Raw genomic sequence first — 25,688 nt, 5'->3', positions numbered from 1 at the left:
GTGGCTCAGGGGGTAGAGTGGCCGGATAGTAACCGCAAGGTTGCCAGTTCGAACCCTGTGGGCTCCCCCAGAGTTAGTGTCGAAGTGTCCTTGAGCAAGACTCTCAACCCCTAATTGCTCCTGATGTGCTGGTTGGTATACCTTGCATGGTTTCCGCCGCCATCGGTGTATGGATGTGTGTGTGAATGGGTGAATGTAATCTATGTAAAGCGCCTTGGATAAAGGCGCTGTTTAAATGCACCATTTACCATTTAGAGACGAAATAAACATATCACTGACAAAATTACGGTCAGTTGTCTCCCACTACCACTACTTGAAAAATTGCATGAATGCAATGAAGAAGGCGTTTTAAGAATCTGCCTCAGTTCTAAATGAGTTGGGGAATAAATAAAGTTCAATAATTATATAACGATGAATAAATATGGCCTATTCTGGCATAGTACATTATTTCCTTTCATTATCAAGTTAATTATTGTCATATATAACATTCTGCAGTATATAAACATGGATTATATAATATTGCATAGTATTTATTATAGACAGACTAATAATACTGGGCAGAAATATGTCAAATACAAAAACAAGGTCCCTCACAACGTGTCATGATGTGACAGCTGGCCTTGTATTTTAGAAACATTGTATAACCGGCGTTGTTAAGAGTTAAGAGTGTGTCACACCTGCAGTGGAAGTCAGCAGAGCCTGCAGCCACCAGGATGTTGTTGGGATGCCAGTTGAGACTCAACACAGTGGAGCGGATGGCCTTCTTGATGTGCTTACTGAGCCACCTGACAGGAGGGAGGGGAAAGGAAAGGAAAGGTACTATGTTTACCCAGGGTAACTGGACTAAGCTCAAGAACTTGTTTACAGCCAGGCCCTGCTCATAGAACATTTCATGGTAGGGGGTTCAATGCCTTGTCCAAGGGCACTTCAGCGGTGGTAATTTTAACGTGCCGGTCCGGGGATACGAACTAGCGACCTTTCCGATATCAAGACCGCTCCGCAAACCGTTCGGCCACCGCTGCCTGGACAAAGGGTGGACAAAGGGTTTTATTCCTTGTGTATGTAAGCAAGAGTACATCGTTGCTGCTGTCGGGCAGAAACCTCTTATCTCCATAATTAACTTGTGTGTGTTTTTTTCGTAAATGAATGCCCCGCTACTTGGCCATATACTGCAGTAGTCACACAGAAGCATCACAGGTATAGCAGATCTTCGTAAATGTTGGGCCTGAGTGACTCAGCGAAAGAAATTGCGGAGCCGAGAGATACTACCGACTTAACTGAAAGAAATATCAGACAAAATCCAAACTCTATATTCATCAGGCGTGTACATGGAAAAGAAATCCTAGAAATAGTGAGAGAAAAAAAAATCTACAGGCAACACAGATATTGATATGATAAAATGGTAAATGGTGCATTTATATAGCGCCTTTATCCAAGGCGCTTTACATAGTTTTTTGCATTGCATTCACTCATTCACACACACATGCATACACCGATTGGGGAAGCCATGTAAGGCACAAACCAGCACATCGGGAGCAATTTGGAGTCTTGCCCAAGGACACTTCAACATGTAGACAGGAGGAGCCGGGATTCGAACCGCCGACCTGCTCTACATCCTGAGCCACAGTCCTGATGCTTGTCTGTGAGCGGTGTTACTATGCTATTAATAATAATATCCTTGACATCTGCGAGCTCAAAACGTGGCGCAAAAGCAACGCGATTTGATCTTGCCAATCTGCTACTTTTCGATCTATATATTTTTAATCGTGAAAAGTAACAGGTTTGGTTTGGACACATGAGGTGTTCTGTTCAGTCAGTCTTTGCGGATTCTTGATTCTGTCTTTCCAGAGCCGACAAGCAAGAGGCTGCCCTTTTCTACGATCAGGGGTTCTCAACGTTTTTGGCTGGGGGGACCCCCGGAAATGCTTTGACCATGTAACTGACTGCAAAAATAACCTTATTAATAGAGAAAATGTATCATGAATGAAATGTATGCATGTACTACTATGTGTACTAATGTCAACTCTTCATTTCCATTTTCCATGCAGCCATTCAGTTGCAAAAAAAAAGAAAAATCATTTTATTTTATTTTTTTAAATAATTTGGTGACCCCCCCCCAAAATAACTTGGCGACCCACGTGTTGAGAAACCCCTGCCATAGATGTTGATTTAAAAACACGCAGTAAGTGGTGGAAGCCGTCGTCACAGCCTGGACTGAAGTGATGCGAGTTTGAGTGAGTGTATATACAGTATATAACATACCGAGTAATATCATTCATTCATTCGTTCGTTTTGACTGACCAGTCGTTCTCCTTCTCAAAGTAGCACACGGAGATGATGCGAGCCCCGCTGCCCAGGGCGAACTTGTTCTCCTGGGGGGACCACTTGACGCAGGTGGCGGCCCGGTTGATGCGGACCAGGACCAGGGTGGGCTTCCACGCTCCGTCCTTCAGGGTCCAGACGTAGGCGTTGCGGTCTGAGGCACAGGTCACGATGCGGTTGGTCTCCGGAGCCCAGTCGATACCTGTAGACGTGGTATAGGGCGGCCATTCATCACATACTGTAATACCCCATTCTGGGCCGGGAACCCCTTTTTGGTGTTGTGCTTTTAGCTATTGAAAAATAGCAGATCTACAAGCTCGTAGCGCGCCACCGAGTGGCGCGCTACGAGCTTGTAGTTCTGCTATTTTTGAAACAAATCAAAGAACGACTGACATAGAAACAAAGCTTTTTCAGAAAACTGGTCAGGATGTAGAAGACATTTTTTTAGAATCTGATCTCAGGTCAGAATGGGGTAAAGAAGTGACTTGCAGTCCAACTTGTGCAAGCCATTTCTTTGGGGGGAAAAAAAGACTATTTAACAAAACTTTTAGGCTGGTTTTGTGATGTATTGTATTATTTATGGCATTGTTGCATTGGTCATTGGATGTGGTACGTATGCATGAGCCACCTATACACTCATAGTTACGACATTGAGGGGGTAGAAAACAACCTGGTCACGTAGTCCATGTACTCGCATGAGCCCACAGACTGTGCAATGCATTCTGTAAACTTCCCGGTTTGTCCCTTTTCAATAGAAGTCTATAGAAGAGCCTGGCACCCATGAAGTGAACAGAGTTGTTGTAACTCTGTCTCACTCCATGGCTAAGTTCACACCTCAAGGATGTTTACAAAGGCTGTCGAGTCACCCCAGCACAAATTAACATACAGGGATGAGCCTGTATACATACATACAGTAACAAGGGTTTGTTTGAGTGACCCGTTAGATTCTATAGTGTAGGTGTGGACGACGTGCATGTGATGTGGTTTAAATGGCGTCCCACTATGCATCATCCAGGTAGCTCAGTCGGTAGAGCTCTCGCCTTTGGACCACAACTTCATGGGTTCGATCCCAAGCACCGCCAACTCAGCGAATGAGTATAGCACGGCTTAGGTGCTTTAAGGAAGTACGGGAAGTACTGGGGGCTGATGGTAGGTGTTTGCGCTCCACCTCAGCATCCTTCTCCTAGGGGTCTAGCGCACTGTAACGGGGAAAGACTCCTGCGTGTTACTGACAATAAGCCACACCAGTAGTATAGTATGGTGTCTGTTCGGTACCTTTTTTGGCCACTGGTGGCGCTAGTGAGCAATTAATGCATAATTTGCATAATTAATTATGCAAATTAGTAATTAAACATTCCAGGAATTCCATAGATATAATTAGCATAATCATAAATCATAAATATCCATAAATATAAATATCCATAAATATAATTAGCATATAATAGTTTATAATTAAATAATAATAAAAACTAATGATAGTTATTTATAAAATGCATGATGTGTGTGTGATTAGCTGATCTCATCTCTCTCTCTCTCCCTGCTTCTCCTTGTGACATGCCTCCCCAAAAGCCAGCAGAGATGCTGACTCGAAGGTGTGAAAAACAAACAAATGTAAATTTGTTTGTTTGTCACTGGGGCTGAGGTGGGGGGATGGGCTCCCACTCTTTGTGTATTGCCATGGGCCAGACATGCAAATTAAATGAAAGCGCGGGGGTGGGGTGGGGGGATGGGTTCTAACCAGGTGCCAGACATGCAAATTAGATAAACACAGAGGTGGGGTGGGGGGATGGGTTCTAACCAGGTGCCAGTAGTAAACAGGGTTAGGGTTAGGGTCCTTATCTTTGAAGTGAATTGTATGCATAAATTAATCAAGTTAGTATTTAAATTCCTTACATACATTGACAGTGGGTGTGTGATTCCACCTAGTGGTCAATATCTATATAAATATTTACACTGCAATACCATTTATGCCCTGATGTGATCTCAGTCATCTAGGGAAATGTTTTTCAATCATTGGTCTGGGGACCACCAGTGGTCCTTGAATGTAATTATTGTGTAAGTCAAGGATATCCCCCTAGTGTTCAAGCTCTATATAAATATTTACACTGCAATACCATTTATGCCCTGAGGTGATCTCAGTCATCTAGGGAAATGTTTTTCAATCATTGGTCTGGGGACCACCAGTGGTCCTTGAATGTACTTCTTGGGTAAGTCAAGGATATCCCCCCCTAGTGGTCAATTTCTATATATATATATAAATATTTACACTGCAATACCTACTATGCCCTGATGTGATCTCAGTCATTTAGGGCAATGTTTTTCAATCAATAGTCTGGGGACCACCAATGGTCCTTGAATGTAATTCTTGTGAAAAATCAATGATACCCCCCTAGTGTTCAATCTCTATATAAATATTTACACTGCAATACCATTTATGCCCTGATGTGATCTCAGTCATCTAGGGAAATGTTTTTCAATCATTGGTCTGGGGACCACCAGTGGTCCTTGAATGTAATTCTTGGGTAAGTCAAGGATATCCCCCCTAGTGGTCAATTTCTATATACATATTTACAACTACAATACCATTTATGCCCTGATTTCAGTCACCTAGTGCAAATGTCTTCAAGCATTGGTCCGGGGGCTACCGATGGTCTTTGAGAGGGTTCAGGTGACCCTCCCCCAGCTAAATCATGGAGAGTTGGTAACCAAATAGTCTCCTTATAGATCTTTAACTCTATACTTTTCAATTTTTTGTGTTTTTTGAATTTTTATGTTTCATGGTGTCCTAAGGTGTATGGTTTATTGTCTGTCTTGTATTATTTTTGGTGTTTTGTGTTGTGTCTTTGAATATTGTATGCTTCATGGGGTACTAATGTGTTGGGGTTATTGTCTGTCTTGTATTATTTTTGGTGTTTTGTGTTGTGACTTTGAATTTTTATGGTTCATGTTGTCCTAATGGGGTTGGGTATTGTATATCTTGTATTATTTTTGTGTTTTGTGTTGTGTCTTTGAATTTTGCATGCTTCATGTGGTACTAGGTGTTTGGGTTATTGTCTGTCTTGTATTATTTTTGGTGTTTTGTGTTGGGGTCTTTGAATTTTTTATGTTTCATGTTGTCCAAATGGGGTTGGGTATTGTAAATCTTGTATTATTTTTTGTGTTTTGTGTTGTGTCTTTGAATTTTGCATGCTTCATGTGGTACTAGGTGTTTGGGTTATTGTCTGTCTTGTATTATTTTTGGTGTTTTGTGTTGGGATCTTTGAATTTTTTATGTTTCATGTTGTCCAAATGGGGTTGGGTATTGTAAATCTTGTATTATTTTTGGTGTTTTGGGTTGTGTCTTTGAATTTTGCATGCTTCATGTGGTACTAGGTGTTTGGGTTATTGTCTGTCTTGTATTATTTTTGGTGTTTTGTGTTGGGATCTTTGAATTTTTTATGTTTCATGGTGTCCAAATGGGTTGGGTATTGTAAATCTTGTATTATTTTTTGCGTTTTGTGTTGTGTCTTTGAATTTTGCATGCTTCATGTGGTACTAGGTGTTTGGGTTATTGTCTGTCTTGTATTATTTTTGGTGTTTTGTGTTGGGATCTTTGAATTTTTTATGTTTCATGTTGTCCAAATGGGGTTGGGTATTGTAAATCTTGTATTATTTTTTGTGTTTTGTGTTGTGTCTTTGAATTTTGCATGCTTCATGTGGTACTAGGTGTTTGGGTTATTGTCTGTCTTGTATTATTTTTGGTGTTTTGTGTTGGGATCTTTGAATTTTTTATGTTTCATGGTGTCCAAATGGGGTTGGGTATTGTAAATCTTGTATTATTTTTTGTGTTTTGTGTTGTGTCTTTGAATTTTGCATGCTTCATGTGGTACTAGGTGTTTGGGTTATTGTCTGTCTTGTATTATTTTTGGTGTTTTGTGTTGGGATCTTTGAATTTTTTATGTTTCATGTTGTCCAAATGGGGTTGGGTATTGTAAATCTTGTATTATTTTTGGTGTTTTGGGTTGTGTCTTTGAATTTTGCATGCTTCATGTGGTACTAGGTGTTTGGGTTATTGTCTGTCTTGTATTATTTTTGGTGTTTTGTGTTGGGATCTTTGAATTTTTTATGTTTCATGTTGTCCAAGTGGGTTGGGTATTGTAAATCTTGTATTATTTTTTGTGTTTTGTGTTGTGTCTTTGAATTTTGCATGCTTCATGTGGTACTAGGTGTTTGGGTTATTGTCTGTCTTGTATTATTTTTGGTGTTTTGTGTTGGGATCTTTGAATTTTTTATGTTTCATGTTGTCCAAATGGGGTTGGGTATTGTAAATCTTGTATTATTTTTTGTGTTTTGTGTTGTGTCTTTGAATTTTGCATGCTTCATGTGGTACTAGGTGGTTGGGTTATTGTCTGTCTTGTATTATTTTTGGTGTTTTGTGTTGGGATCTTTGAATTTTTTATGTTTCATGTTGTCCAAATGGGGTTGGGTATTGTAAATCTTGTATTATTTTTGGTGTTTTGGGTTGTGTCTTTGAATTTTGCATGCTTCATGTGGTACTAGGTGTTTGGGTTATTGTCTGTCTTGTATTATTTTTGGTGTTTTGTGTTGGGATCTTTGATTTTTTTATGTTTCATGTTGTCCAAATGGGGTTGGGTATTGTAAATCTTGTATTATTTTTTGTGTTTTGTGTTGTGTCTTTGAATTTTGCATGCTTCATGTGGTACTAGGTGTTTGGGTTATTGTCTGTCTTGTATTATTTTTGGTGTTTTGTGTTGGGATCTTTGAATTTTTTATGTTTCATGTTGTCCAAATGGGGTTGGGTATTGTAAATCTTGTATTATTTTTTGTGTTTTGTGTTGTGTCTTTGAATTTTGCATGCTTCATGTGGTACTAGGTGTTTGGGTTATTGTCTGTCTTGTATTATTTTTGGTGTTTTGTGTTGGGATCTTTGAATTTTTTATGTTTCATGTTGTCCAAAGGGGGTTGGGATATTGTAAATCTTGTATTATTTTTGGTGTTTTGGGTTGTGTCTTTGAATTTTGCATGCTTCATGTGGTACTAGGTGTTTGGGTTATTGTCTGTCTTGTATTATTTTTGGTGTTTTGTGTTGGGATCTTTGAATTTTTTATGTTTCATGTTGTCCAAATGGGGTTGGGTATTGTAAATCTTGTATTATTTTTTGTGTTTTGTGTTGTGTCTTTGAATTTTGCATGCTTCATGTGGTACTAGGTGTTTGGGTTATTGTCTGTCTTGTATTATTTTTGGTGCTTTGTGTTGGGATCTTTGAATTTTTTATGTTTCATGTTGTCCAAATGGGGGTGGGTATTGTAAATCTTGTATTATTTTTTGTGTTTTGTGTTGTGTCTTTGAATTTTGCATGCTTCATGTGGTACTAGGTGTTTGGGTTATTGTCTGTCTTGTATTATTTTTGGTGTTTTGTGTTGGGATCTTTGAATTTTTTATGTTTCATGTTGTCCAAATGGGGTTGGGTATTGTAAATCTTGTATTATTTTTTGTGTTTTGTGTTGTGTCTTTGAATTCTGCATGCTTCATGTGGTACTAGGTGTTTGGGTTATTGTCTGTCTTGTATTATTTTTGGTGTTTTGTGTTGGGATCTTTGAATTTTTTATGTTTCATGTTGTCCAAAGGGGGTTGGGATATTGTAAATCTTGTATTATTTTTGGTGTTTTGGGTTGTGTCTTTGAATTTTGCATGCTTCATGTGGTACTAGGTGTTTGGGTTATTGTCTGTCTTGTATTATTTTTGGTGTTTTGTGTTGGGATCTTTGAATTTTTTATGTTTCATGTTGTCCAAATGGGGTTGGGTATTGTAAATCTTGTATTATTTTTTGTGTTTTGTGTTGTGTCTTTGAATTTTGCATGCTTCATGTGGTACTAGGTGTTTGGGTTATTGTCTGTCTTGTATTATTTTTGGTGCTTTGTGTTGGGATCTTTGAATTTTTTATGTTTCATGTTGTCCAAATGGGTTGGGTATTGTAAATCTTGTATTATTTTTTGTGTTTTGTGTTGTGTCTTTGAATTTTGCATGCTTCATGTGGTACTAGGTGTTTGGGCTATTGTCTGTCTTGTATTATTTTTGGTGTTTTGTGTTGGGATCTTTGAATTTTTTATGTTTCATGTTGTCCAAATGGGGTTGGGTATTGTAAATCTTGTATTATTTTTTGTGTTTTGTGTTGTGTCTTTGAATTTTGCATGCTTCATGTGGTACTAGGTGTTTGGGTTATTGTCTGTCTTGTATTATTTTTGGTGTTTTGTGTTGGGATCTTTGAATTTTTTATGTTTCATGTTGTCCAAATGGGGTTGGGTATTGTAAATCTTGTATTATTTTTGGTGTTTTGGGTTGTGTCTTTGAATTTTGCATGCTTCATGTGGTACTAGGTGTTTTGGGTTATTGTCTGTCTTGTATTATTTTTGGTGTTTTGTGTTGGGATCTTTGAATTTTTTATGTTTCATGTTGTCCAAATGGGGTTGGGTATTGTAAATCTTGTATTCTTTTTTGTGTTTTGTGTTGTGTCTTTGAATTTTGCATGCTTCATGTGGTACTAGGTGTTTGGGTTATTGTCTGTCTTGTATTATTTTTGGTGTTTTGTGTTGGGATCTTTGAATTTTTTATGTTTCATGTTGTTCAAATGGGGTTGGGTATTGTAAATCTTGTATTATTTTTTGTGTTTTGTGTTGTGTCTTTGAATTTTGCATGCTTCATGTGGTACTAGGTGTTTGGGTTATTGTCTGTCTTGTATTATTTTTGGTGTTTTGTGTTGGGATCTTTGAATTTTTTATGTTTCATGTTGTCCAAATGGGGTTGGGTATTGTAAATCTTGTATTATTTTTGGTGTTTTGGGTTGTGTCTTTGAATTTTGCATGCTTCATGTGGTACTAGGTGTTTGGGTTATTGTCTGTCTTGTATTATTTTTGGTGTTTTGTGTTGGGATCTTTGAATTTTTTATGTTTCATGTTGTCCAAATGGGGTTGGGTATTGTAAATCTTGTATTATTTTTTGTGTTTTGTGTTGTGTCTTTGAATGTTGCATGCTTCATGTGGTACTAGGTGTTTGGGTTATTGTCTGTCTTGTATTATTTTTGGTGTTTTGTGTTGGGATCTTTGAATTTTTTATGTTTCATGTTGTCCAAAGGGGGTTGGGATATTGTAAATCTTGTATTATTTTTGGTGTTTTGGGTTGTGTCTTTGAATTTTGCATGCTTCATGTGGTACTAGGTGTTTGGGTTATTGTCTGTCTTGTATTATTTTTGGTGTTTTGTGTTGGGATCTTTGAATTTTTTATGTTTCATGTTGTCCAAATGGGGTTGGGTATTGTAAATCTTGTATTATTTTTTGTGTTTTGTGTTGTGTCTTTGAATTTTGCATGCTTCATGTGGTACTAGGTGTTTGGGTTATTGTCTGTCTTGTATCATTTTTGGTGCTTTGTGTTGGGATCTTTGAATTTTTTATGTTTCATGTTGTCCAAATGGGGGTGGGTATTGTAAATCTTGTATTATATTTTGTGTTTTGTGTTGTGTCTTTGAATTTTGCATGCTTCATGTGGTACTAGGTGTTTGGGTTATTGTCTGTCTTGTATTATTTTTGGTGTTTTGTGTTGGGATCTTTGAATTTTTTATGTTTCATGTTGTCCAAATGGGGTTGGGTATTGTAAATCTTGTATTCTTTTTGGTGTTTTGGGTTGTGTCTTTGAATTTTGCATGCTTCATGTGGTACTAGGTGTTTGGGTTATTGTCTGTCTTGTATTATTTTTGGTGTTTTGTGTTGGGATCTTTGAATTTTTTATGTTTCATGTTGTCCAAATGGGGTTGGGTATTGTAAATCTTGTATTATTTTTGGTGTTTTGGGTTGTGTCTTTGAATTTTGCATGCTTCATGTGGTACTAGGTGTTTGGGTTATTGTCTGTCTTGTATTATTTTTGGTGTTTTGTGTTGGGATCTTTGAATTTTTTTATGTTTCATGTTGTCCAAATGGGGTTGGGTATTGTAAATCTTGTATTATTTTTGGTGTTTTGGATTGTGTCTTTGAATTTTGCATGCTTCATGTGGTACTAGGTGTTTGGATTATTGTCTGTCTTGTATTATTTTTTGTGTTTTGTGTTGTGTCTTTGAATTTTGTATGTTTCATGTGGTACTTCAAAATATTATATTAATACAAACAGGCGGCCTGTTGTATTAATATAATATTTTGAAGTACCACATGAAACATACAAAATTCAAAGACACAACACAAAACACAAAAAATAATACAAGACAGACAATAATCCAAACACCTAGTACCACATGAAGCATGCAAAATTCAAAGACACAATCCAAAACACCAAAAATAATACAAGATTTACAATACCCAACCCCATTTGGACAACATGAAACATAAAAAAATTCAAAGATCCCAACACAAAACACCAAAAATAATACAAGACAGACAATAACCCAAACACCTAGTACCACATGAAGCATGCAAAATTCAAAGACACAACCCAAAACACCAAAAATAATACAAGATTTACAATACCCAACCCCATTTGGACAACATGAAACATAAAAAATTCAAAGATCCCAACACAAAACACCAAAAATAATACAAGACAGACAATAACCCAAACACCTAGTACCACATGAAGCATGCAAAATTCAAAGACACAACCCAAAACACCAAAAAGAATACAAGATTTACAATACCCAACCCCATTTGGACAACATGAAACATAAAAAATTCAAAGATCCCAACACAAAACACCAAAAATAATACAAGACAGACAATAACCCAAACACCTAGTACCACATGAAGCATGCAAAATTCAAAGACACAACACAAAACACAAAAAATAATACAAGATTTACAATACCCACCCCCATTTGGACAACATGAAACATAAAAAATTCAAAGATCCCAACACAAAGCACCAAAAATGATACAAGACAGACAATAACCCAAACACCTAGTACCACATGAAGCATGCAAAATTCAAAGACACAACACAAAACACAAAAAATAATACAAGATTTACAATACCCAACCCCATTTGGACAACATGAAACATAAAAAATTCAAAGATCCCAACACAAAACACCAAAAATAATACAAGACAGACAATAACCCAAACACCTAGTACCACATGAAGCATGCAAAATTCAAAGACACAACCCAAAACACCAAAAATAATACAAGATTTACAATATCCCAACCCCCTTTGGACAACATGAAACATAAAAAATTCAAAGATCCCAACACAAAACACCAAAAATAATACAAGACAGACAATAACCCAAACACCTAGTACCACATGAAGCATGCAACATTCAAAGACACAACACAAAACACAAAAAATAATACAAGATTTACAATACCCAACCCCATTTGGACAACATGAAACATAAAAAATTCAAAGATCCCAACACAAAACACCAAAAATAATACAAGACAGACAATAACCCAAACACCTAGTACCACATGAAGCATGCAAAATTCAAAGACACAACCCAAAACACCAAAAATAATACAAGATTTACAATACCCAACCCCATTTGGACAACATGAAACATAAAAAATTCAAAGATCCCAACACAAAACACCAAAAATAATACAAGACAGACAATAACCCAAACACCTAGTACCACATGAAGCATGCAAAATTCAAAGACACAACACAAAACACAAAAAAGAATACAAGATTTACAATACCCAACCCCATTTGGACAACATGAAACATAAAAAATTCAAAGATCCCAACACAAAACACCAAAAATAATACAAGACAGACAATAACCCAAAACACCTAGTACCACATGAAGCATGCAAAATTCAAAGACACAACCCAAAACACCAAAAATAATACAAGATTTACAATACCCAACCCCATTTGGACAACATGAAACATAAAAAATTCAAAGATCCCAACACAAAACACCAAAAATAATACAAGACAGACAATAACCCAAACACCTAGTACCACATGAAGCATGCAAAATTCAAAGACACAACACAAAACACAAAAAATAATACAAGATTTACAATACCCAACCCCATTTGGACAACATGAAACATAAAAAATTCAAAGATCCCAACACAAAACACCAAAAATAATACAAGACAGACAATAGCCCAAACACCTAGTACCACATGAAGCATGCAAAATTCAAAGACACAACACAAAACACAAAAAATAATACAAGATTTACAATACCCAACCCATTTGGACAACATGAAACATAAAAAATTCAAAGATCCCAACACAAAGCACCAAAAATAATACAAGACAGACAATAACCCAAACACCTAGTACCACATGAAGCATGCAAAATTCAAAGACACAACACAAAACACAAAAAATAATACAAGATTTACAATACCCAACCCCATTTGGACAACATGAAACATAAAAAATTCAAAGATCCCAACACAAAACACCAAAAATAATACAAGACAGACAATAACCCAAACACCTAGTACCACATGAAGCATGCAAAATTCAAAGACACAACCCAAAACACCAAAAATAATACAAGATTTACAATATCCCAACCCCCTTTGGACAACATGAAACATAAAAAATTCAAAGATCCCAACACAAAACACCAAAAATAATACAAGACAGACAATAACCCAAACACCTAGTACCACATGAAGCATGCAGAATTCAAAGACACAACACAAAACACAAAAAATAATACAAGATTTACAATACCCAACCCCATTTGGACAACATGAAACATAAAAAATTCAAAGATCCCAACACAAAACACCAAAAATAATACAAGACAGACAATAACCCAAACACCTAGTACCACATGAAGCATGCAAAATTCAAAGACACAACACAAAACACAAAAAATAATACAAGATTTACAATACCCACCCCCATTTGGACAACATGAAACATAAAAAATTCAAAGATCCCAACACAAAGCACCAAAAATAATACAAGACAGACAATAACCCAAACACCTAGTACCACATGAAGCATGCAAAATTCAAAGACACAACACAAAACACAAAAAATAATACAAGATTTACAATACCCAACCCCATTTGGACAACATGAAACATAAAAAATTCAAAGATCCCAACACAAAACACCAAAAATAATACAAGACAGACAATAACCCAAACACCTAGTACCACATGAAGCATGCAAAATTCAAAGACACAACCCAAAACACCAAAAATAATACAAGATTTACAATATCCCAACCCCCTTTGGACAACATGAAACATAAAAAATTCAAAGATCCCAACACAAAACACCAAAAATAATACAAGACAGACAATAACCCAAACACCTAGTACCACATGAAGCATGCAAAATTCAAAGACACAACACAAAACACAAAAAATAATACAAGATTTACAATACCCAACCCCATTTGGACAACATGAAACATAAAAAATTCAAAGATCCCAACACAAAACACCAAAAATAATACAAGACAGACAATAACCCAAACACCTAGTACCACATGAAGCATGCAAAATTCAAAGACACAACACAAAACACAAAAAATAATACAAGATTTACAATACCCAACCCCATTTGGACAACATGAAACATAAAAAATTCAAAGATCCCAACACAAAACACCAAAAATAATACAAGACAGACAATAACCCAAACACCTAGTACCACATGAAGCATGCAAAATTCAAAGACACAACCCAAAACACCAAAAATAATACAAGATTTACAATACCCAACCCCATTTGGACAACATGAAACATAAAAAATTCAAAGATCCCAACACAAAACACCAAAAATAATACAAGACAGACAATAACCCAACCACCTAGTACCACATGAAGCATGCAAAATTCAAAGACACAACACAAAACACAAAAAATAATACAAGATTTACAATACCCAACCCCATTTGGACAACATGAAACATAAAAAATTCAAAGATCCCAACACAAAACACCAAAAATAATACAAGACAGACAATAACCCAAACACCTAGTACCACATGAAGCATGCAAAATTCAAAGACACAACACAAAACACAAAAAATAATACAAGATTTACAATACCCAACCCACTTGGACAACATGAAACATAAAAAATTCAAAGATCCCAACACAAAACACCAAAAATAATACAAGACAGACAATAACCCAAACACCTAGTACCACATGAAGCATGCAAAATTCAAAGACACAACCCAAAACACCAAAAATAATACAAGATTTACAATACCCAACCCCATTTGGACAACATGAAACATAAAAAATTCAAAGATCCCAACACAAAACACCAAAAATAATACAAGACAGACAATAACCCAAACACCTAGTACCACATGAAGCATGCAAAATTCAAAGACACAACACAAAACACAAAAAATAATACAAGATTTACAATACCCAACCCCATTTGGACACCATGAAACATAAAAAATTCAAAGATCCCAACACAAAACACCAAAAATAATACAAGACAGACAATAACCCAAACACCTAGTACCACATGAAGCATGCAAAATTCAAAGACACAACACAAAACACAAAAAATAATACAAGATTTACAATACCCAACCCCATTTGGACAACATGAAACATAAAAAATTCAAAGATCCCAACACAAAACACCAAAAATAATACAAGACAGACAATAACCCAAACACCTAGTACCACATGAAGCATGCAAAATTCAAAGACACAACACAAAACGCAAAAAATAATACAAGATTTACAATACCCAACCCATTTGGACACCATGAAACATAAAAAATTCAAAGATCCCAACACAAAACACCAAAAATAATACAAGACAGACAATAACCCAAACACCTAGTACCACATGAAGCATGCAAAATTCAAAGACACAACCCAAAACACCAAAAATAATACAAGATTTACAATACCCAACCCCATTTGGACAACATGAAACATAAAAAATTCAAAGATCCCAACACAAAACACCAAAAATAATACAAGACAGACAATAACCCAAACACCTAGTACCACATGAAGCATGCAAAATTCAAAGACACAACACAAAACACAAAAAATAATACAAGATTTACAATACCCAACCCCATTTGGACAACATGAAACATAAAAAATTCAAAGACCCCAACACAAAACACCAAAAATAATACAAGACAGACAATAACCCAAACACCTAGTACCACATGAAGCATGCAAAATTCAAAGACACAACACAAAACACAAAAATAATACAAGATATACAATACCCAACCCCATTAGGACAACATGAACCATAAAAATTCAAAGTCACAACACAAAACACCAAAAATAATACAAGACAGACAATAACCCCAACACATTAGTACCCCATGAAGCATACAATATTCAAAGACACAACACAAAACACCAAAAATAATACAAGACAGACAATAAACCATACACCTTAGGACACCATGAAACATAAAAATTCAAAAAACACAAAAAATTGAAAAGTATAGAGTTAAAGATCTATAAGGAGACTATTTGGTTACCAACTCTCCATGATTTAGCTGGGGGAGGGTCACCTGAACCCTCTCAAAGACCATCGGTAGCCCCCGGACCAATGCTTGAAGACATTTGCACTAGGTGACTGAAATCAGGGCATAAATGGTATTGTAGTTGTAAATATGTATATAGAAATTGACCACTAGGGGGGATATCCTTGACTTACCCAAGAATTACATTCAAGGACCACTGGTGGTCCCCAGACCAATGATTGAAAAACATTTCCCTAGATGACTGAGATCACATCAGGGCATAAATGGTATTGCAGTGTAAATATTTATATAGAGATTGAACACTAGGGGGGTATCATTGATTTTTCACAAGAATTACATTCAAGGACCATTGGTGGTCCCCAGACTATTGATTGAAAAACATTGCCCTAAATGACTGAGATCACATCAGGGCATAGTAGGTATTGCAGTGTAAATATTTATATATATATATAGAAATTGACCACTAGGGGGGGATATCCTTGACTTACCCAAGAAGTACATTCAAGGACCACTGGTGGTCCCCAGACCAATGATTGAAAAACATTTCCCTAGATGACTGAGATCACCTCAGGGCATAAATGGTATTGCAGTGTAAATATTTATATAGAGCTTGAACACTAGGGGGATATCCTTGACTTACACAATAATTACATTCAAGGACCACTGGTGGTCCCCAGACCAATGATTGAAAAACATTTCCCTAGATGACTGAGATCACATCAGGGCATAAATGGTATTGCAGTGTAAATATTTATATAGATATTGACCACTAGGTGGAATCACACACCCACTGTCAATGTATGTAAGGAATTTAAATACTAACTTGATTAATTTATGCATACAATTCACTTCAAAGATAAGGACCCTAACCCTAACCCTGTTTACTACTGGCACCTGGTTAGAACCCATCCCCCCACCCCACCTCTGTGTTTATCTAATTTGCATGTCTGGCACCTGGTTAGAACCCATCCCCCCACCCCACCCCCGCGCTTTCATTTAATTTGCATGTCTGGCCCATGGCAATACACAAAGAGTGGGAGCCCATCCCCCCACCTCAGCCCCAGTGACAAACAAACAAATTTACATTTGTTTGTTTTTCACACCTTCGAGTCAGCATCTCTGCTGGCTTTTGGGGAGGCATGTCACAAGGAGAAGCAGGGAGAGAGAGAGAGATGAGATCAGCTAATCACACACACATCATGCATTTTATAAATAACTATCATTAGTTTTTATTATTATTTAATTATAAACTATTATATGCTAATTATATTTATGGATATTTATATTTATGGATATTTATGATTTATGATTATGCTAATTATATCTATGGAATTCCTGGAATGTTTAATTACTAATTTGCATAATTAATTATGCAAATTATGCATTAATTGCTCACTAGCGCCACCAGTGGCCAAAAAAGGTACCGAACAGACACCATACTATACTACTCACACCCGTCACCAGAGATCAAATCACCACTGCAACACTGAGTTATGGTGTCTGTATGTATTTCTGTGTGATACTCCGCTTTAATGCCGGGTGACTACGGATGAAGATCAGTGTCTCTCTTGCTAAACCCTATGAATTCACAGAACTCATTGCATTGTGCATTCATTAATACATGCGGTCCCTCCTACATAAACACAAACGATTTGAAAAAGACAAAATGGTGAGAGGAATTGAATTCCGTATTATTTCACCATCCTCCCGTTTCAACGTTTGAGCCCGAGGTCAATTATATCACGATTTTATGAGTGTCCTGTGTGATTGAGGCGCGATCTCCAAATAATATTTCCTTCCTGGCCAGATAATGAAGAACAACATTTAGCACACTCAGTCAAAATAAAATGACTCTAGTCTTGACTGAAAATGATATATATATATTTTTTTGTTGTGAGTTTGGATACATGACAGGTACAGTATCAGAGAGGGAGGATGCTACCTCAATTTTGAAGCCACAATGTTACTGTTACTGTACATTACATGGCACACACTCACACTCTCTGTCTCTCTCTCTCTCTCTCTCTTTCTCTCGTCCACAAATATAACAATGTTACATTACAAATAGGGAACAAGAGAACAACAGATTGCAGTGCCTTTGTTTTTTGTTCTGCTATCAAACCATAGTTCCGTATAGAGTATCTCTGGTATTATGATCAAAGGCTTTCCCCCTACTCTACAGTGGCTCATGGAGCCCTATAATAGAGCCTGTCAGGGCTCTTTATTTTGATTTATTTATTATTTTTGAGTGGCGCAACCACTCCAAGGAACAGCAATGTCCGTGTTCACCTATGTGACTATGAGCACCAGTATATGACTATGAGTACCAGTAGGGGCGCTGTTGTGCCAGAAACAGAGAGAGAGATAGTGTTCCACTGTTGCCTGCTAATGAGAGAGAGAGAGAGAGAGAGAGAGAGAGAGAGAGAGAGGGGGGGGGGAGTTGCACCACTCAGTTCACACGGGCAGGGCTCGACAGTGCGACTAGGTACTCGCATTTGCGACTAAAAATATCACCGTGCGAGTTGTAAAATTCAATCTGTAGCACAGGTGCGACCATTCAATCGTGATAAAGACGAGTCTCTGTCTACAGCAAGTGCACATTCTATAGTCGCGGTTCTATACCTACATTTATATTTCTGAACGGCGGTGTCGTTCGCCAAAAAGAGCAGAGCTACAAGCCAACAACGTGTCGACTCTGTCGAGGCTCAATGCGGTGTTCATTTGAAGATCTGTTCCCTTTGCTCCCACCGCCCCTCCCCTCCCTGTGTTGCTGCTCCGTGCTCTTCCCTGTCACACTGCTTGCTAAAGAAGTCAGAGCGAACTCAGCGGGATAGCATTAGCATGATCGCACAGATTCAGAAGGAATTGCTTGGACCCCGACACGTTATTTGCAAAGTTTGTTTGTAATGTTCAAAGTTCAAACGTAACTTACTTTTAACCAAACGCGGGTGAAACAGCGTGCAGCCGTGCACGCACGCGTGCGCACACACACACATGGAGTGGACGGATTGATGTTTATCAAAAACAACCCTTGCTTAGCGTTTGCTTACAAAAGTGTGTGCCCAGCATAAATGATAATGCAAATGACCGAACTGGCTGGATTACCGTATTAATATCAGTCAGTCAAAGCCAAGGAGAATGTTACAATACTAATTCACCATCGAGCAGCCTCTGCACTGTCTGAATGTCACACTAACATGATAGAACAGCAGGATAAAAACGGATAGCCTGTCTATCCATCCATGAGCAACTTATTATCTATCTAGCTCTGGTCCATAGCTCTAATGTGTTGCACGTATTAGAGGTATGGAACAGAGCTACTATCGATCTACAAAGTATTAGCATAAAACAAATTGATTATATAGATTATATGAAAACAAACATAACAATGATATCATGATGAATATCACTATTTTGTGATAATTGCTGAAAAGATAGTGATATAATATTTTGACATTATTTTCCACCCCTACCTCATATCACTTCATTAAAATAATCACACCCATGTGAAGTGAGGGGCGCTCTTGTCATCATACATCATCAGAAATCATCTCATACTGGCCAATCAGAATGCCTGTTGCCTGTGATTGGTTAGCTGATTTGCTCGTTTACTTATGACATACATTTTCCCTTCAATGTCAATGGCGTCATATTTAGCAGAATTTTGACGTAATTTCTCTGTTGATTGTCAATGGCTCATTTTGAGATGTGTGGGGACAAAGGCTGTATATTGGAGGGGCTAGCGCCCCTTAAAAATACATCATTTTTCATCGTGCTCCTAAAATAATTTGTGTGCTACTAGATTTTTCAACTTAGGCGCACACGTGCTACTTGGAAAAATGCTAAGCGTCGAGCCCTGCACACGGGTGTGATTTTATTAAAACGTTATCCCATTCCCAATATGTAATCCTGAGCTCTACGCCACCTTCTGCCAACCTGGGGAGAGCAACGGACTGACCTCATGCTTCCTTCACCGCGTGAGGAGTCCAAGCCGCTTCCTATCACCTGACAGGGGGGGGGGGGGGTGTTCCCCGTTTGGTCGTAGCGTGTGGAAGGAACACATTATTCCAACCATGCAGTTCCTTTTCCCCTCCATCAGGCGCCCCCAGCTGGCCAGGGGGAGGCAGTATATTGACCAGGATTACTGCAGGATTACTACTGTTTCTTTCGTGTAGGTGACATGCAAACTCCACACAGAAAGGCCCTTTTGCCAACCCATGGGCACTGAGGGCCTTTCGGGTCTCTTGTCTGTGTGCAAACATTCTCTCAAACATGTTCATGCCAAGGACCCACAGAGTGATGCATCTGGCTGCGGATGCCCATTTGAAAGGATTCTGTGCCAGGGACACCCAATAATAAGAGACCATTTGTCACGATTCGTCAACCTAATTTGAAAATAGCCGATCTATAGAAGCTCAGCCGGAATGTTTAACCCATTCAGGACGGGAACAAGGGGTTCCCGTCCTGAATGGGTTAAACATTTCGGCATCATGTAATACTTTAGCTATTGAAAAAATAGCAGATCTACAAGCTCGTATCGCGGCACTCGGGGCCGCATTACGAGCTTGTAGATCTGCTATTTTTGGACAACGGCAAAGGCCACAGAGGTATCCTATCTGTTTTTGAAAAGTTGTGAAAATGTGGCGCAAATCTTTGATTATATATATAGCATATTCTGTCAGAGCGAACGTTTGTAACTCAAATCTTTGCTTCTGGGGGGGAGGGGGGTGCCTGGAACAACCTATTTTCAGATGGGGGTCGGCGGCCAATTACATATAATTCTTGGGGTCCTTGACATGAAATACTTTGAGAACCACTGACATAGAAACATGGGTCTAAATAGGATAATATGGCGTAAGGGTTTAAACTTCCTGATTGTGCTGGGGACCCCAACCCCAAACCCAATTAAGGCACCCACCCTGGTTGTCCCCTGCAGACTCCCCTCTGGGAGCCCCCCGGGGCCGTAAGCAGAAGGGTTACCTGTGATCCGTCCACTGTGCTCCGTCAGTTCATGGATCTTGAGCCATTCCTTGCCCTTTTTCTCATAGATGATCACCAGGCTGTTGTTGGGGCTCACTGCAATCTCTACGGAGAGACAGACACACAGAGAGACGGACAGTCAAGTCTAGTCTAGTCTAGTCAAATAGCACTAAAGACTAAAACAAAGCAATAACAGTAAAAAGAAAAAAAAATAAGAAAAAAAATACACGCATAGCCTGGCATTTCCAGACTGATCATGTGAGATCAGTCGTGTGGGATCAGTCTGGAAATGGTTGTCTACATACACAAATCACACTCATCGCAAATGTATATGAAAACAATGTAGGCAATTTGATAACAGACAATCAACTGTAGTATGACTGTAGTAAGTCGGTGCTTGGTTCAGACACCGGCTGATGCGAAAAGACGCGTTTTCAGTTTACTATTGAATATGCTGATTGAGTTAGACTCTGAGATATGGATATGGGTCTGTAGCTGAGAGTGTACAAACGGAACCAAATGGAACCCATTAGGGTCCATTTGGTTCCATTTGTACACTCTCAAGAGTTAAATGAACTTAGATTTTTCTATATACATTAGGGTCCCAGAGATATAAATGCCATTCAACGATGGCGTTTAACGATACGACGTCCACTGTGTGTGTAATGTCACCCTGCCTCCCCCACGATACGACGTCCACTGTGTGTGTGTAATGTCACCCTGCCTCCCCCACGATACGACGTCCACTGTGTGTGTAATGTCACCCTGCCTCCCCCACGATACGACGTCCACTGTGTGTGTAATGTCACCCTGCCTCCCCCACGATACGACGTCCACTGTGTGTGTAATGTCACCCTGCCTCCCCCACGATACGACGTCCACTGTGTGTGTAATGTCACCCTGCCTCACCCACCATACGACGTCCAGTGCTATACGTGCCGCAGAGAACAGAGAGGCTATAAAACAGCATCAACAGCAGTGCAAGTATCTGGTAACTTAAGTGCAGCTGTGTCTGCTGCAGCCAGTATTATGGATTCGTCAGTCCATTTCCCGTCCCTTCCATAATCTTATCTGATTGACTCCAGACAACATTTCTCCAGACAACTTTAATGGAGCGCAATTACAGCGTGCACGAGTGTGTGCGTGTGTGTGTGTGCGTGTGCGTGTGTGCGTGCCCCGCCCAGCATCAACACAAGCACGCAGGTTATGAAAGGTGAAAGAGGGATTGCATATACTATACTGTATGTTAGGCCTGTCACAATTATTGCACCATCGTCTAATCGAACTGACTTGAGAATGATTTTGCATAATCGTAATCGCTTCCTGTGAAAAACGTACACACACATACATACATTTTGAATACTTTTCATAGTGAAAATAGCGGATCTACGAGCTCACAGCGTGGACATGTCTCTCAGTCATGTCTTTATTAGGTTACTTGTCATATCTGCCTTGTGCAAAGCCTGAAAGACTGAAATGTAAATTTGTATTCATAATTATTATAATTATGTTCCAGTGTTTGACGACACAATTCAATTGTTAATCGCAATTAAACGAGTGACAATAATGAATCGTCATGTAAACCTTCATAATCGTGGCAGCCCTACTGTACTGTAATATGTATGCGTACATTTCTTTTACGCGTGCTTACACAGACGTATCCACACGTCACAACATGTATGTCGACTTCCTTTTTTCACCGACGGAAACTAAATAAAAACTAAGCTATGGTGACCAAAACTAAGAATATATATAAAGAAAGACTGGACTAAAATGTTAGGGAGGGGCTAGTGGACAAGAGATCCATTAGATAAGAAGCAATGCTACCTTTGTTTGCACTCTGAAAATAGCAGATCTACAAGCTCACAATGTGTAAAATCAGGTATGAATCACGCCGCCATCAAGGCCTGACATAATAATACAGCCTTTGTCGACAAAATCAGCCGTACATTTAATCGACTGAAATGGTATGACATTTAGTCGACTACTAAAACAAGACAAAAACTTTTCAGGTGACTAAAATATGACTAAAACTACATTTAAATGTATTCAAAAGACCAGGACTAAAACTAATGCTAAAATCTTGCTGTCAGAATCAACACTGCTGCACAGCATGATGTTATGAAGGTACTATGACGTGTTTTGTACTGTAGTGTATTTTTAACATGTCCGATGTGAGAGGACCTCAATGGAAATAGGTCTTTGGGCTTCCTCAAATATGTCCTCAAATATTTTTGTTACAGGCCTAATTGCTTTTCTAAATGAATCAAACATCATGGGTGCGTGTGCATTTTGGCGACATCCTACAATGAGGAAATGCAGCATTTTGCTGGCTGGCTGGCTATGAGCTGACTGGCTGGCTGTGAGATGACTGGCTGGCTTTAATGCTTGCGGTTTTGCACTTACGCGTCCTGTCTTTGTTCCAGGCGTGGCAGGACAGAGGCTCCAGGCCGAAGTTGTACAGAGACATGTCTCAACACACAGAGAGAGAGAGACAGACAGACAGACAGCAGAGCGAGAGGAGAGAGACGTCGGAAGGAGGGAGCAGGCGGGCTGCTGTGGAATGTGGCCGACACAGGAGTGTCTGCTATGGAGAACCTGCTGCTGCAGGTTTTAACACACACACGCACACACACACACACACACACACACACACACACACACACAGACACACAGACAGAGAGAGAGAGAGAGAGAGAGAGAGAGATTATTTTTGAGTTATCAATACGCATCAAATGTACTGTAATTATCATCGCTGTCGGGTGAAAACCCCAAATGTCCGAAGTCCTTTTTAAATATCATTTAAAATAAAAGAATAAAATAGTGAAAATAGCAGATCTACAGGCTTGTAGACACTGCACGACGAAGCATGACATGGGCATTGCTTTCGAAAACAGAAGACACAAAGAGTTTAAACACACAGGTTTCTATACCGGACAGTGATATGAGGGAATTCTCTGAAACGTGTCCAGCATAAAGTAGAGACATGTGGATCATGTTAATTGTTAACACCTGAAACCGTCCTGGCATTTGGAGAATGTAAGGTGTTTTGTGGTGTCACACAAACCAGCTGGTTATTTTAAAGTGTGCACTGCTTTCTCCCTTTGCCATATATAACCTTGCACATTTAGTTAGTGGAGCGAGCATATTGCATATTGACTCACTAACTAACTAACTAGCTAACTAACTTACTAACAGAGGACCATTATCACAGCAGGTGTGGACTGTGCAAACATGCATTGATTGTTCCACTTTTGGCTGAGGCTGAGGCAGGTTTTTTCACCCCTGGTTTTCTAAAAGCACAACCAGCGTCTGAGCGGTGGAAGGAATGACTCGATTTGTGCAGCGTAGAGAACCGTTTTTTCATAGTTTTCTCTTTCACATTGTATGGTAGTGCTAGTCAAATACCTGGAAACATTGATTACATACTGGTACTTGAAGTATTGAAAACGGTACAGTGGAGGAAAAAAAAGCTAGGCTAAAAGGATAACACAACCGGCACCTAAGAACACGGTAACACCATACTTTTATTCGGGCAGATTCTGCCAAAGTCTTTCAATGGAAATGGAATGTCATTTATTTATTCTTTTGCAGAAATACACAAATGGCAGCAAACTGCTCCATATTCCCATTGTAATGCGTTGGCCGAATCCGCCTTCATAGGTAGAATAAAAGTGCAGTGTGACCGTGCCCTCAAAGGTTGGTCTAGATAACCTTACACATACACATTACACATTATAACACGTGAGCTAACTTCACTATACTCACCACATTTCTGTGACCCAGCTGAACGACAAGTTCAACAAAAGAAAACACACTTTGCGGTTTCATTAAGCAGATGGAGCTAAAGTGGAATAGAATTTGACACTCTCAGGAGAAACCTAAGCCACGGCAGGCCCTGCCTCTTTCTCTACCTGACTGAACATGGTCAGAATACAAGAAAACAATGCAACAGAGACAAACGGTGTGGTGTGTATGTGTGTAACCTACCTCTGGGTGCTCAGGGTACACGGTCTGTCTGGGTGGAGTGGAGTGGACTGTGGAGGGTTGGTAGTGCCCCGGGTTGCAATGCTGTGTCCGTGGACTCTGGGCAGTCGACACGAATAGAGCAGCTCTCCGTCTGACTTGGTGAACAAAAGTGATTGAGGTGATAAGAGGAGAGGAGGGAGGGGAGAGGAAGGGAGTGGGTGTGTCCGGGCACATTGCTGTTGAGCAAGAGTCTGGAACGAGTTCCGCTGTCTGTCTGCATTCAAACATCTCAGTGATGATGAACACTGCTCAGTGCTCGCCGACTATACCAATGTACTTTTTTTTCTTCGTTCTTTCTCTCTCCATAAATTAATGTCCTACTTTGACGTGAAGTGACGTGGCGCGCAAAAGTATCTCCCAAAGTGCCACGATGTGACACTTTGTGAGCTTGTAGATCTGCTATTTTGGATATTTTTCAAAAGATTTTTGGTTGAAAGGGAAAGTGGTTTAGTGTGTCCTTAGGGTTTTAGACATAGAAGCACTATACATTCCCTTAGAAGACAATTATGTTTTTTTCCATTTCCTAAAAAGTAACCGCTGTGGACACACAAAAAAAAAAATTGCATTGGCAAACTGCACTATCATGTAACTTTCCTGTTCAACCCCCCGGACCCCCTTAGTGACTTATAGACACTAGCCCTTACCCGTTGTGGGATATTTGCCCCCCCCCCCCCCCTTGTGGCCACGGGGGGTACTGCGCCCGGGTGCATTTTCATTCACTAATAAATTCATTATTAATCATTAATGTGTCAAATCGAAAAAAGGGCTCCGTTAAGACCTCCATATTCATATGGTCAATGTCTGTGTGAAAAGTGGGAGTGATTGGTGCAGGCAATGAGGAGATAACGCGCTGTTTCTGACATTCAGACAGACACAGACACACACACACACACACACACAC

The 25,688-nt window shown here is 38.9% G+C and overlaps 1 protein-coding gene across 2 annotated transcripts in view; it reads right to left on the bottom strand.

Moving 5' to 3' along the window:
* The window catches only part of LOC308323257 (actin-related protein 2/3 complex subunit 1A-A), a 30,642-nt gene extending 5,734 nt beyond the window's left edge, over positions 1–24,908 (bottom strand). The window contains exons 1-5 of one of the 2 annotated variants that reach the window (XM_080774971.1): positions 24,749–24,908; positions 23,165–23,362; positions 20,759–20,863; positions 2,302–2,524; positions 678–785 (exon numbers count right to left, since the gene is read on the bottom strand). In XM_080774971.1, the coding sequence (XP_080631097.1) occupies positions 678–785; positions 2,302–2,524; positions 20,759–20,863; positions 23,165–23,228 (500 nt within the window). In that variant the 5' untranslated portion in view covers positions 23,229–23,362; positions 24,749–24,908. Of the gene's footprint in view, positions 1–677; positions 786–2,301; positions 2,525–20,758; positions 20,864–23,164; positions 23,363–24,526; positions 24,548–24,748 lie in introns of those variants that run through there. The other variant, XM_080774972.1, reaches the window with a different exon arrangement.
* Positions 24,909–25,688: the final 780 nt, after the last annotated feature.

The sequence above is a fragment of the Protomyctophum bolini genome, assembly GCF_963924005.1.
Source record: "Protomyctophum bolini genome assembly, chromosome: 11".
Classification (NCBI taxonomy): Eukaryota; Metazoa; Chordata; class Actinopteri; order Myctophiformes; family Myctophidae; genus Protomyctophum; species Protomyctophum bolini.
Note: the sequence above shows the minus strand (reverse complement) of the source record. Positions and strands in the feature narration are given on the sequence as shown.